Raw genomic sequence first — 13,314 nt, 5'->3', positions numbered from 1 at the left:
AGCCAGATCCCAATTTGAATGTCAGCTCCATCATTTAGTCTAGGTGATCTTGGGCAAAAGATACTAGACCTCTTAACCATGAGTGCCTCTGGGTCTCAGGTGGGAGCAACAGAGACTTCCCTGAGTGTAAGAAGTGGAGGTGTAGATTGAAGCAGAATATAGAAGAATGCTGCTTTTTGACTCATCTACAAACTGGATATAGAATCTTCTTCTTCGGTCTGTTGTGAGGATTATCAGAGAAAACTCATATTAAGAGGCACCAACCATTTCCTTTCTTCCCTTGCATACTTTTTAAGTAAAACTCTCCTTCTCATAGTCTCCCCAAATCACGGGCAATTTGTCCAGGTGTCCACCACTGGTGTAAGCATATTTGTGAACTAGCATGGCTTGGCCATTTTAGACATTACAAGATGCTAAGAAAGCCAGGCCAGACGGGGAAAAAAAAAAAAGGAATAAAACAGACCTTAAAGATAAGCAGAAGCCAGATTACAGAGCCCACAAAGAGGGCAAGCTTAATTCCAGATGGGACTTTGGCCCCTGGTGGGATTCACCAGGTCCCTGTATCAACTATATTTTGGCTTAGGTAGGTCTGAGTGGCCTGCTTCTGGCAGCCAACAGAGATAGGATGTGAAGGGCTTTACTTAAGCAGCTACTATTTCTCAGGTGTTGGACTCATGGTAGCTATTATTTCAAAGTATCTCACTCACAACCCACTGCTGTATGCTTGAATCCTGATGTTACTAACATAGATACTCCACAGGACTATGAATGACTTATGGCTTTAAATTACTAAAATGAGCTATAGAGTTTCATGAACAATTTACATGGCAACTACAGATGGAAGCTTAAGACAGAGAACATGCTCTATTTTTCTGTGTGTAAGTCTTCACATTTAAATAAATACCTCCTTGACAAATGGGGAAAAAATAATTATGATATTCCATTGAAGCTGAGAAATAAAGCAACCTTTGTTTATTTTTTAAAAGGTAAACATGGCTGATCTGCACTAATCATAACATTTTGAAGGAAATAAAACAATATTCAACATGTCTAGTCTATAAATAAATAATACCCTGTTTTACTTATTCTGTTAACCAAAGATAAAGTTGGAAATGAGAAAACAGAATAATGCTTACGGATTTAAAGGTATCAGACGTGGTATCTGATTCTGAGAAAATGAAGACATAAATGGGAAAATGACTATAGCAATAAACGTAGTAAAGAATAACACTTAAGGGTTTATACATAAGCTTTACATGCTTGACTTGACAGACTAAAACATTTTTCAAGTCCTTAATTAAGAGAACAGCAGCAAAATTTAAGACAATTAAAAATCAGCATTTAAGAATCTGCTGTATTGTTATAAACACAAAACAACTGTATCAGTGAAGCCGAAGAAAACCCCAATTACTATACTATTCTAGCCAACGTGCACTGGCTCCATGTATCATTTTCAAATGTGTTGCCTCACCCTGGGTGTGAGCCACGTGTAGCTTCAGATGCAAACTGGAAGGGTGATGGGTTACAATGCAGGGCGTAGAACCAGTCCCACTGCATTATAGTAACAGCACATCAACAACTCTGTCTGTAATTAAAATAGTAAAACCAGGCTCAAGTGCACACCCTCATGTTATGAACACATATCAGAATTACAAGTTACAGAAATAAAGACAAATAATGGTATGAAGGGCATGATAGTTTATTTTTAAAAACTGTACCACACTGATCATGATGACCAGTATATACATGATAATGGCTTTTCTCTTGGGTATTAACATTGCAGTATTTTTATATACTGAAATGTTTCAATAGGACCAAGAACGTTAAAGAATAAAGATCTTAGATGAAAATGAACACTAATAATTCTGGTGTCTTCCCCCATAGACTTAATTTAAACCCCTTATGAATCAGTGGCATTATAACATGATGTAGTTATGAAGAATGGAAGTTCTCTTTGAAGTAGGCAGCATGAACTTATGCTTCCTTGTACTTTCATCTTTCGTTTTCATAATTTAAGCTACGTCGTCCACCCTGGCTAAAGCACAATCATACAAGACACCTCAGATAATTTCCATGCTACCATTGCACAAGTTTAGTGATTTTACTTAAAAAAAAAAAAAATCAAACCACCATCAAAATAAAGAGGCAAATAAAAGTGACTTTCAAATCATTTGAAAAGCATAGTGCTCATCTGTCTGATAAAGATTCAAACAAATTAATACTACAGTTATAATTTCCAAACTTCTGTGATAAAATTAACATTTATATATACTAGATGGATTTTGTATATAGAACTGTATTTTGCAATCAACAATAGAAAGTTTTAGAAAACAATATAGTTGTTTACAGTTCCACATATCTGTAGTAAAGACAAAGCCACATGATGTTAAATCTGGCTCTAAGTAACCTAAGTTACAAAATTTTGACCAAATATCAAAATTATCATCATCTGATCTTAAAAAATTCAAACCATATGAGATTACTTTTGAGAGAGTAAATGTGCTATTGAGTAATTATTCCAATAACCTTTTCTTTTCATGATTCTCTGCAAACTGACCCTTTTCTTTAATCCTTGTGACTCACCAATATTTCAAACTGACCTCTTTTCTTCCGTGTTACCATTTCAGTACCCAGGGATTTCTGAGGCAGCATAAGTTTACTTCATAAAAACAGTAGATACCTTAACCTTTCAGTGACAGTTTTTACATCTGTAAACTCAATAATCACATTATTTAGATCAGCAACTATAAAAACATTGAGATTTTAGCACTACAAGCCAGAATCTCTTTGTGCTTTCTAAGTTAAGCTGCTTTTGAATCTTTTTGGTATTTATCAGCCATTTGTATTTCCCTTATAATAATAAAAGAAGATATTTAAAATAATTTTTAAGGTTAAATGTCCGGGGGCGGGGCTTATCGATACTTTTTCTTAAAAAAAAAAAAAAAAACACAGTATAAATCAATTTTTTTTTCCTTCATTATTTGGAATAGTAGAAATTATTTCTGGTCCCTCCTTTGATCAACCAACACCACATTTCATCACGTATAACACTGAAATTTACAGACATCCCTGAAAAGTTTTTAAGTAAACGAGTGAATCACAGTGGAGTCTCAATCAGTTAACAGTGTAGATCCATTAAAAATAATTGAATATTAAAAGAAAATCTTCAAGCCAAAAAAAACCCCGAAAAACAAACAAACAAAAAGCCCTCCTAAGAACTAAAACCGAGTGTGTTGTCACTGATTCTGTACTTTTATCCCCTGATTGATTAGACTCCTCCTTCTCCATGTTGTAAGACGTGTTTGCTGAAATCTTCACGCCAAGTTTTCAGGACCCCTGCGTGAAGAGGCTATGCTAACTGTCTCATGTAAGGGAATATAGTGGCACCATTTCTTCCCCAACAGACTTCATACCTAAAAATAAGCATTGAGTCTCACTCCTCTGTATTCACCAGCATCTTATCAGGAGACAATACTTGCTGTGCAAATTGATGACAGCTGAACTTCCCCTCCACTCCCCTTCCACTGCCAATATGAGGTTATCATCAGTTTGTCATTATATGCACTGGCCTTTCACTCTTTCAATCAGAAAAACTGTGGCTTACTTAAAAAGGGAGAGGTGGGGAGAAATGAAAAACCAAGAGTCTAAAGGCACAAAGTCGCATAGCTGCTCTAGTTGGAATTTGTAAACAGAGAATAGGTTGAATTTAGGTAATCCCAATCTATAAGAGTAAAAAGGCATCCACGGCAGGCTTTTGACCAGCCAGCTTCTTTGAGACCCTTCATGGGTTTTGAGGTCTACAAAGTATACACTAAAATACCCATACTTCAAAAAGCAATAAGGCAAATAGTATAATCATTATTCCAAAAGTTACAATGGTAGTGTAGGCATACATAGTATAATTTAGTTACAATGTGTGGTACTGTTTCTATTATATAACCATATTAACTGTTTATTTCCTACATAATTATATATTCAGCTGGGTTTCAGTTGAACACAAAACCATCCTTGTACCACCACTGATAGTTGGCAATAGCTCTTTGATAGCAGTTTTTATTCTGCTGTAGAAATTATCCTTAAACTGGAAAAAGTCCATGATCCAATGTCCAGTCATTAAACACTATCATATTTGTGAAGAGCTTCTTCCAACTTCTGGGTCACTTTTTGGAAAAATATTATTTGTTGTTGTAAGAAATGCTGCATCTGTGATTTAAAGTCTCTTACTCGAATTTGATGGAAGTGGTGAATTTCAGCCAAAGTGGCAAAAGAAATAGTGTTACAGCGATCCTGAATACCATCAGCCTTCTGCAATTCCATCTTCCCTTCCTCCACGTGTCGTCTACTCTCCTTCACTTTGGTAAGAGCTCCTGCAGTTAAAAATAACGGTTATTAAAAACATATAGCCACATATCCAAAGACATATCTACACATTAAACAGAATCTTGTACATGACAGTTGTCCAACTACTTTCAATTCTTTTGGAATTTATAGTGATGACTATAATTATTCATTAAAAAAAGAGGAATCTGGTAGTTTCTGAAAACATTCATATTGCTAACATTTCTCTTCAAAAACGAGTATTTGCCATATTGGCCGAGTATTTGTAGTATTTCTCATCTCTTTAAGGTAGATAATGCTATACACAACAGATAATAAATGGCAAGAAACTGGTCTTAAAAAGACAAAGATGAAACTGCAGTTTTCACATGCTAACAGGTATGACAGACACCATTATATCCACATATACTAAAAAATCATGCTGTATATAAATACAACACCCCATAAAGGAAGCAAACCCACTTCCTCAGAAGGTCTCACTGAAGTATTATTGAGTGAGACTCCAGAACCAGTCTCTGAAACAAGTTAGTAAGAATTCAGGTTATGCTTTGGAATCATACCACAGTTATGGAGGGTACTTGGCAATACCGCCAGTCTACAGCTGGAGGTTGCTCTCATGAAGGCTGGCCAAGCCCGTCTTGCCATCCAAAGTAAATGCCCAGCTTAAGTGTCACACAGAGTGCCTGATGAAGGGGTGAATAAAGCATGCATGCTTTATGTGGCACTGACTCCACCAAGCCAGGAGACCCACCCCTGGAGTACAAGAGCCTCAAGCAGTAAGAGTTTGCCACTTCTTCTTTAGAGACTAGAAGGATCAGTGAATGTTGTCTGCCCTAATGATGACTTGGAAATGATGCCAGAGGTGCCATAACCTCTTGTCAACTAGTATCACCAGAGGGTGCTGCAGGGGTTGGGGTGGAGGATCAGCCCCTCTGGCAGGTGCCACACGAGGGCAGTCCCTCCCCCAGAAGCAGTTACAAGAACACATAAAAGTCTGAGGATGCTCAGGAGTAACAAAGACAGCATATTCTTGGGTTTCAGGAATTAGTAATGATCAAGCTCAACTCACGTGAACAAAGCTACCTTAAGAATTCAGATTTCTGCCAGGCTCGGTGGCTCAGCCTGTAATCCCGTGCCTTTGGGAGGCTGAGGTGAGTGGATTGCTGAGCCCGCGGGTTCGAGACCCACCTGGGCAACTTGGCGAGACCTCATCTCTACAATAAATCAAAAAATTAGCCGGGCGTGGCAGCGCGTGCCTGTAGTTACAGCTACTTGGAAGGCTGAGGCGAAAGGATCGCCGAAACCCAGCAGGTCGAGGCTCCCGGCCACCGCACTCCAGTCTGGGTGACAGAGTGAAACTCCAACTCAAAAAAAAAAAAGAATTCAGATTTCTTAAGATTCTACCTAGCATTCATTCCACTAAGTCATGCTAAAAGACAAGGCAAGACAGAGAGAGAAACCTGAGGAGAGAGGACCTGGCTTGGCAGTCTGAAAACATGGTACTGCTGAGGGGAAACCTGGCAGACTGTGTGGGAGAGGTAGGAAAGCTGAGAGACTTTGCTTCAGAAATATCCTGTTTTACTTAATGGGGAAACATATAAGGGAAGATGCCCTATTTCTAAATTTCTGCAAACCTCTCACAAAAAATACAGTATAAACTTAGTATTAAATAAGACCCTTAAAACGATATATTTTACCCAGCTCAAGGACATGAGAAATGAAAAACCACCAACAAAGTTTATACATACTTGCATGTAAATGTAGGTACGCACATACCCACACATTTATTTTCATGTATTTATTATTCTAAATGACATCTTTATGTGAAAAGCAGCAGAACCCTGGAACAGGAAGCACACACGGGACCAGTGCATGGGACACCATGCCACACACCACTTCCACTTAACCCCATGGCACAGAAGGGCACACTGTTGAAAGGGAAGGCCCTGCCCACTTTCACTAAGAGGCCGAGGATCTGAAAGCATGGTGCTCCTAACATTTCTACTATGGCTGACAATACCAGTGAGGCACTACAATTTGCCTGCTTGTAGTTGGTATTAAAAAAAGAAAAAAGAAAAGACCTCTCCCTACCAGAAAGAAAAAAAACATTATTATAAAACGTTTATTTTTGTTATATTTGTATAGGTTTCACACTTTATATACAGAAATTGAGGTTGAAAAGGCCAAGAGAGTGTAGGAGGTAGAAGTAAAGGGGAAAAAAAAGTCAAAAAGGTGACTGAGAATGTGAAATAAAATACATGCTTAAAAATGGGTAAAAGAGAACAGGAAATTAAAACGGAAAAATCAAATGTGATCTGACAATCTTTTCATTGGATTTTGATCCAAAGTACCGGAGGACACCATACCCAATGTTCAAGCACTGAGGACACACACAGATTCTGACATATCTGTGTTACAGTTATTGCCTGTATTGGTAATAATCTGCAAGTATCACTTGTTCTAGTTATTAGAGGTTGACATTTTACCACAGAGAATAGAGTCCAGGACAGAGAAGATTGGAAACCTGGCCCAGAGCTGTGTGAAAGTCAACTGAGCTGCAGTTTGTCGAACTCCAAATTAGTTCACCATTATTTTTGGAAACTACACTCTATTATGTAGAATTGCAGATGTGCATCTGTAACAACCAATTTAAAAATGAACAAGTCTGAAGTTTTCACAACTTGCCACATCAGTATCCATTTTTCAAAACTCTTGGATACAGAAACAGGTATTAAAATTCTCTGAGGCCTGAGGATCTTTTGGCATTTGATACTTTAAGCTAAGTATATATACTGCAGGAGCCAGGGAGAATTTAACATTCATATCCCTCTCAAGTATGAATTTATTAAATAAATAACACAAAATGTTGCCATTTTTAAAGCCCCCAAAAGGTTGGGCTCTGAGGCAAGAATCTCAATGTTAATATTTATGAAGGGCCTAACATGTATAGAATACAACTGACAGAATGGCCCTGAGCATTCTAGTCCCCACCCTCTCTAAGTTCAGTAGGAAGCAACACTGCAAACCACACTCAGGACAGACTTACCACCCCAACACACTGTGAAATAGGACCACAGAGATGTAATTCTGCATGGGGGTTGACCATGGCTTTCTCTAAGATATCATGTGAATCGTGTCACAACAGAAAATGTTCGGGACCTGCTACACGCCAAGTACCATGCAAAGAACGACAGCAGGGGTGGTGGGCAGGGAATGGAATCATATGGAAATAAATGGTAGCTGCCAAAAATAGTAGTAGCATAAGCAAGGCACTTTCCATGTACCATCTCTTATCTTCCTACAACCTGACAAGACATTACTCCTATTTTTTCTACAGGGAAATTAAGGAAGTTACCTAACACTTTGAGCCCGACAGACAAAAAGATCTCATTGAGAATAATAAACACATGAAAATAAGTGTGTGGGTATGTGCATACCTACACATACATGCACTGGAATCTGAATGCGTAACTGGCTTCAAAGCAAATGCTACAAATATTTTTAAAAGAAAGGGGTGTGCCGGGCTCGGTGGCTCAGCCTGTAATCCCGCGCCTTTGGGAGGCTGAGGTGAGTGGATTGCCTGAGCCCACGGGTTCGAGACCCGCTCTGGGCAGTGAGACCTCATCTCTACAATAAATCAAAAAATCAGCCAGGCATGGTAGCCCATGCCTGTAATTCCAGCTACTCGGAAGGCTGAGGTGGAAGGATCACCGGAGCCCAGCATGTCGAGGGAGCAGCCACTGCACTCCAGTCTGGGTGACAGTGAGACTCCAACTCAATAAATAAATAAATAAATAAAGTAAAAGAAAGGGGTGCCTGAGCAGACTAGCAAGCGAGGCAGGCCCAATGACAACAGGGTGCTGGGGGTATGAGGCCTGGGTAGCTGTGGCCGGGGTCTCCCTGCTCCCACTGGCACCTGTGTAGTGCTCTGGGCCACTGCCTCCTTTCTCACCTTCCCTGCATGGACCCTGGCTTTTGTTTTAACAGGTAATTCTGAAGACATGGTGGGTGTGTACAAGAAACTATTTAGGGTTTGAAAATTTCCCTCTGGGTTCTTACTAATCTCATTCAATTCCCTCACTGTGCCTGTAAAACCTTGAATATTTATAAGATGTCTGATTTTCTTATCTTTGTAACAACAGAATTAGGGTGCCACAAAACAAAGGACTGAAAAAGCAGCACAGCTTTCATTATTTTGAAAATCGAAGCCCTAACTCAGATTGAGGGATAGAACTCCTTTTTCCTTCTTTTCTTTCCTTCCTTCTTTCCCATCTACCTGTTTAGATCTGAATGGAAGATGATATGAATAGAGAACTACTACCAAAAATATTAACATAGAATCCCTTTAGAAATACATGAGCTTTGTTTGCTTTGGTGCAGTTAGACATTTTAGGAAAAAAAAAAAAAATCACCTTATTTTGCAAGCTAGGAAGGACAGAACAAACCCAAAAACACTTCCACTTGGAATTCTAGTTTAAACCCCTTAATGCAATTCAAATCCCTTAACATGATGTGTCAGGATTGCAGGAGGAGGAAGATGAGGATGAGGCAAGTGTTAAAAATAAAAAACAGACATGGCTTCTGTTTAAGGGACTCAAATTATTTTCTGAGGTGACAAGGAATACATGCCTAAAATAATTAAAGATCTACATAAAACAGTAAATGAAGGTATTAAATAGCATACTATAAATGTACAAACTCATAGAATAGTGAGAGCGATGTATAATCAAAGAAGACAATGCCTCCACAAAATTGTACCCATTTTTTTTTTTTTTTTTTTTTGAGTTGGAGTCTCACACTGTCGCCCAGACTGGAGTGCAGTGACCGTTCCCAGCCACCGCAGCCTCGACCTGCTGGGCTCCGGTGATCCTTCTGCCTCAGCCTCCAAGTAGCTGGAACTACAGGCGCACGCTACCACACCCGGCTAATTTTTTGATTTTATTGTACAGATGAGGTCTCACCAAATTGCCCAGGTGGGTCTCGAACCCGCGGGCTCAGGCAATCCACTCACCTCGGCCTCCCAAAGCGCAGGATTACATGCTGAGCCACCGAGCCCGGCTGCCATGTATTTTTTTAAAAACACAACAATTTAACTTTAAAGTTAAATTGATTTTCTCCCAGATTGACCTTCAAAAGAAAGATGATTAACAATAAAACAAGTTGATAGCAATATACAAAAAATAAAAATAATTCAACTAAAAATCACAAGAGTTTTGAATATACGCTGAGAAGAAGAGACAACAGCAGCCAAGTTCCTTCAATAAGAGAACAGCAACTGGCTGTTTAAGTTCAGGCCTTAAAAAATCCTAGGTCAAATAAAACCATACTCAGGACAAACTCACCACCCCAACACACAGTATCAATTATAAAATATGTTGCCAAGTTTTAAAAAATATATTTCTTTTCACAAGAAAACCATTTTGTTTTCAAAAGAATTTATCTCACAATCCTCCAATTAGTTTTTCCTATATATATATTTTGACAAACAATAGGGATATTAATGTGTTTTCCTTCCTATGAAAAAAATAGGGAAAGTGAATTTGCTAGTTTACTGGCTAGGAGTGAACAGAAAAAGAAGGAAAGTAGGAGTGACATCTAAACAGCCCAAGGGAGCCATATGAACAGGTAGCAAGGGTATTGAACACAACTACTTTCTTGGGTTCCCAGGAAGCTTCCCTCGATTCCCTCTACCCACAAGCCCCTAAGGGCCAAAGTTCACACAAGAGGAAAGTAAAGACATATTTTTCCAACAGAAACAACATTACAAGCACTGGTTAGATGTGAGTGAAATCGCATTTTTGTTGGAAATAGAATTTGGATTTTGTTACAAATCGCTAGAATTTCACAGTTGATTTGACAATTTCTCAAACTAGGAATTATCTGTACACATTTCTAGATTTCACATATTTTCATATTCAAAATTGTAGCCAGGTACGGTGGCTTACGCCTATAATCCCAGCACTCTGGGAAGCAGAGGCAAGAGGACTGCCTGAGCCCAGGGGGTTCCAGACCAGCCTGAGCAACTCAGTGAGATCTTGTCTCTACAAAAAAAAAAAAACAAAAACAATTAGCTGGGCATGGTGTTACTTGGAAGGCTGACATGAAAGGATTGCCTGAACCCAGCAGGCTGAAGATGCAGTAACTGTGAGCATGCTACTGCACTCCAGCCTAGGCAACAGATGAGACTCCGACTCAAAAAAGAAAGAGAAAAGAAGATATCACAGGAAAGGCAGAGATAGCAAAAGTTTCATCAGGACTAGCATGTTGAAGAAGAAAACTATTGGGGCAGAGTTAGATCATTAAAGGCTTGCTACTTTTAGGATAGCTTTCAAATTAATTTGTAGTAGCTTAAGAAACAACTGCAGAGAGGTCCAAGACAACCAGCTGCAGAGCTGTAACAAAGCATTACAGCATCTTTTATGCATTGTCTCAGCTGCATTACATTTTTATCAAACCCATGAGGGGTGTAAATAAAAGCTAAAAATGCTACCCAGAATCTAAATAACAAAAGGACCACATATTTTTATCAGGGAATCAATACAAAAACAGGCAAAGGTTTCAAAAGCCCTACTTGTTAAGTGGCTAATTTAGGAGGAACCTGCTCCCTGCCGACCACCTCCCCTCATAAACATCATAATGCCTCCAAAACAGAAGAGGGAAACGAAAGAACAGGGGGAGGAATTATATAGTGAAGTCTAAGGTCAAAAGCATCACGGTCAGAATAAACAAAAGATCCCATAATACACATGGTTCGAGCAACAGTTTTAAAATAAAAGCAAATAATAAACAGGAGTAATCCGAGGGAAAGGCATGTTAGAATGACAATGTCAATATATAACTGTGAAATTGCTTCTTGGGCTAAGAGAAGCAGTTAGTTACACCTAGAATAACATCGGCATATTAAGATTTCATAACAAAAAGGAAAAGTATTCAATTCTGATAGTAAAGGAGAGGCTGACAATATGGAGTAGTGTGAATATATTTTAAAAAACCAACACAGTCATCATGATTCTAACTCAGAAGAAAATACAACTTACAAGGACACACAGGGCAGTAGTGCAGCATCTCCAAGTTACACAACTGAAAATAAACTCTTAACATTAATTTGAAGTACATGGAAAAGAATTACTGAAAGCAAGGAAATAGGTTTCACCCACATCCCACCTTTTTTCTTTGCATCTTACCAATGTAAGCCATCGTGCACAGTTTTAAAACATATTCAGACTGGAAAGAGCAAAGCAAGAAATAATTATGTCCTTGTTGTGTGCTCAATTTTAGAGGAATTCTATTACTCATGTTTGCAATAAATATACAACAATTAAAACAAAAAATTTAATCATATGACAAGATCTCAAATTTTTATTTTTTATTTTTTTGAGTCAGAGTCTCACTCTGTCACCCAGGCTGGAGTGCAGTGGCACACTCATGGCCACTGCAGCCTCGACCTGCCAGGCTCAAGCAATCTTTCTGGCTCAGCCTTCCAAGTAGCTGGAACTACAGGCGTGTGCCATCACGCCCAGCTAATCTTTTTATTTATTGTAGAGACGAGGTCTCGCCATGTTGCGCAGACTGGTCTTGAACCTGTGGGTTCAGGCAATCCTCTTGCCTCAGCTTTCCAAAGTGCTGGAATTACAGGAGCAAGTCACCGTGCCCAGCTCAAATTTTAAAAAACTCATAAATTAATTATAATCTAGGAATCAGTATCCTTTTCAAAAACATCTCATCTTTTATCCATATCATTAAACTATTTCTATCACTAAAAACAAATATTTAAGAAACATTTCAATGCCTTCTTTTTTTCTAAACTGATAGTAGTGAAGCTCTGGAGTCATCCAGGGCACTGGTACACATTAAGCACCCACTGCAAGCTGAACTAAACAAGCATACTTGCAGATGCAGTTGCCCTAAACTCAACTGAACAGTTCCATGTTCCTCTGCTTCTCATTCACACAGAAAAACAACTTTCCTAGCAACTTCTGACACAGCAAAATTATTCGACAGGGAGAAAAAAATACCCTCATACATGGTGCTGCCTCAGGCATTTTAACCAGGAAGGGACTACACTCAGTTTAAAGAGGTTAACTGACCTCCTCCCAGTTTCCCTCTTTCTGACCCCCTCAGGCCCCTACAGGACCTGACAGCCACAACAGCTCCCAACCCATCCGAATCTGGATCCTGCAACTGACCTCTGCCTTCCTTTCCTCAACCACATCTCTCATTCTCAGTGTGTTTTGTCCTTCCTAAGACTGGTTATACACAAGGCCCAGTCACTAAGCAACAGGAATCCAAAGGCTATATTTTCTTGCTTAAAAAAAAGAGAGACATCTTATTTAATTTTGAAATCATGAATGCGCCATGAATCTGTCTTCCCAAGGGCTTTCCCCCAGAAAACTGAAGTCATGGTGTAAGGGACAGAACAGGAGACAGTCTGAAAAGCAACAGGGACAGCTGCGCAGAAGTTGCTCCAGACTGGACTCGGCCTGTTTTTCTTCATTCCCTTGTACGTGCAACATGCGGAAAGAAAATTCTAATTTGGACAGTGTGGCCTATTTGGTTCTTATCCTCTCATCGCAGGTATCCACACCTTTGGTTTCCCTGTTCCCTGCTAGTTCCCCACTAATTTCTTTCCCTCCCCTTTTCTTCCTCTCTTTTGGTTGCCACCCACTTGTTGATCATTTCTCCTCTCTGCTCCAATATTTACTTTGTTATTTTTTTGAGTAAAATGTCTCAAAAAAACAAAGGACAATGTCCACAAACAGAGGTAGGATGGCCATCCATCCAGATGATAATACCCCAGGAGGTTATGCACTTGCAAATCTCACACCTGTGTTCATTTTCTTATCTTTAACCCCCTCTCCAAAGAAAAGCAACCACCACCCCATTTTATTTTATTTATTTATTTATTTATTTATTTTGTGAGTTGGAGTCTCATTCTGTCGCCCAGACTGGAGTGCAGTGGCTGCTCCCAGCCACCGC

The 13,314-nt window shown here is 39.2% G+C and overlaps 1 protein-coding gene across 1 annotated transcript in view; it reads right to left on the bottom strand.

The window, feature by feature from the left end:
• Positions 1-955: 955 nt before the first annotated feature.
• The window catches only part of SNX18 (sorting nexin 18), a 52,340-nt gene continuing 39,981 nt past the window's right edge, over positions 956-13,314 (bottom strand). The window contains exon 6 of the mRNA XM_021712036.1: positions 956-4,367. Coding sequence (XP_021567711.1) covers positions 4,114-4,367 — 254 coding nt within the window. The 3' untranslated portion in view covers positions 956-4,113. The remainder of the gene's footprint in view (positions 4,368-13,314) is intronic.

This window comes from Carlito syrichta, unplaced genomic scaffold (genome assembly GCF_000164805.1).
Source record: "Carlito syrichta isolate Samal-C Ts95f unplaced genomic scaffold, Tarsius_syrichta-2.0.1 Scaffold303023, whole genome shotgun sequence".
In the NCBI taxonomy this organism is placed as follows: domain Eukaryota; kingdom Metazoa; phylum Chordata; class Mammalia; order Primates; family Tarsiidae; genus Carlito; species Carlito syrichta.
The sequence above is the reverse complement of the archived record's forward strand: the minus strand, read 5'-3'. Positions and strand labels throughout refer to the sequence as shown.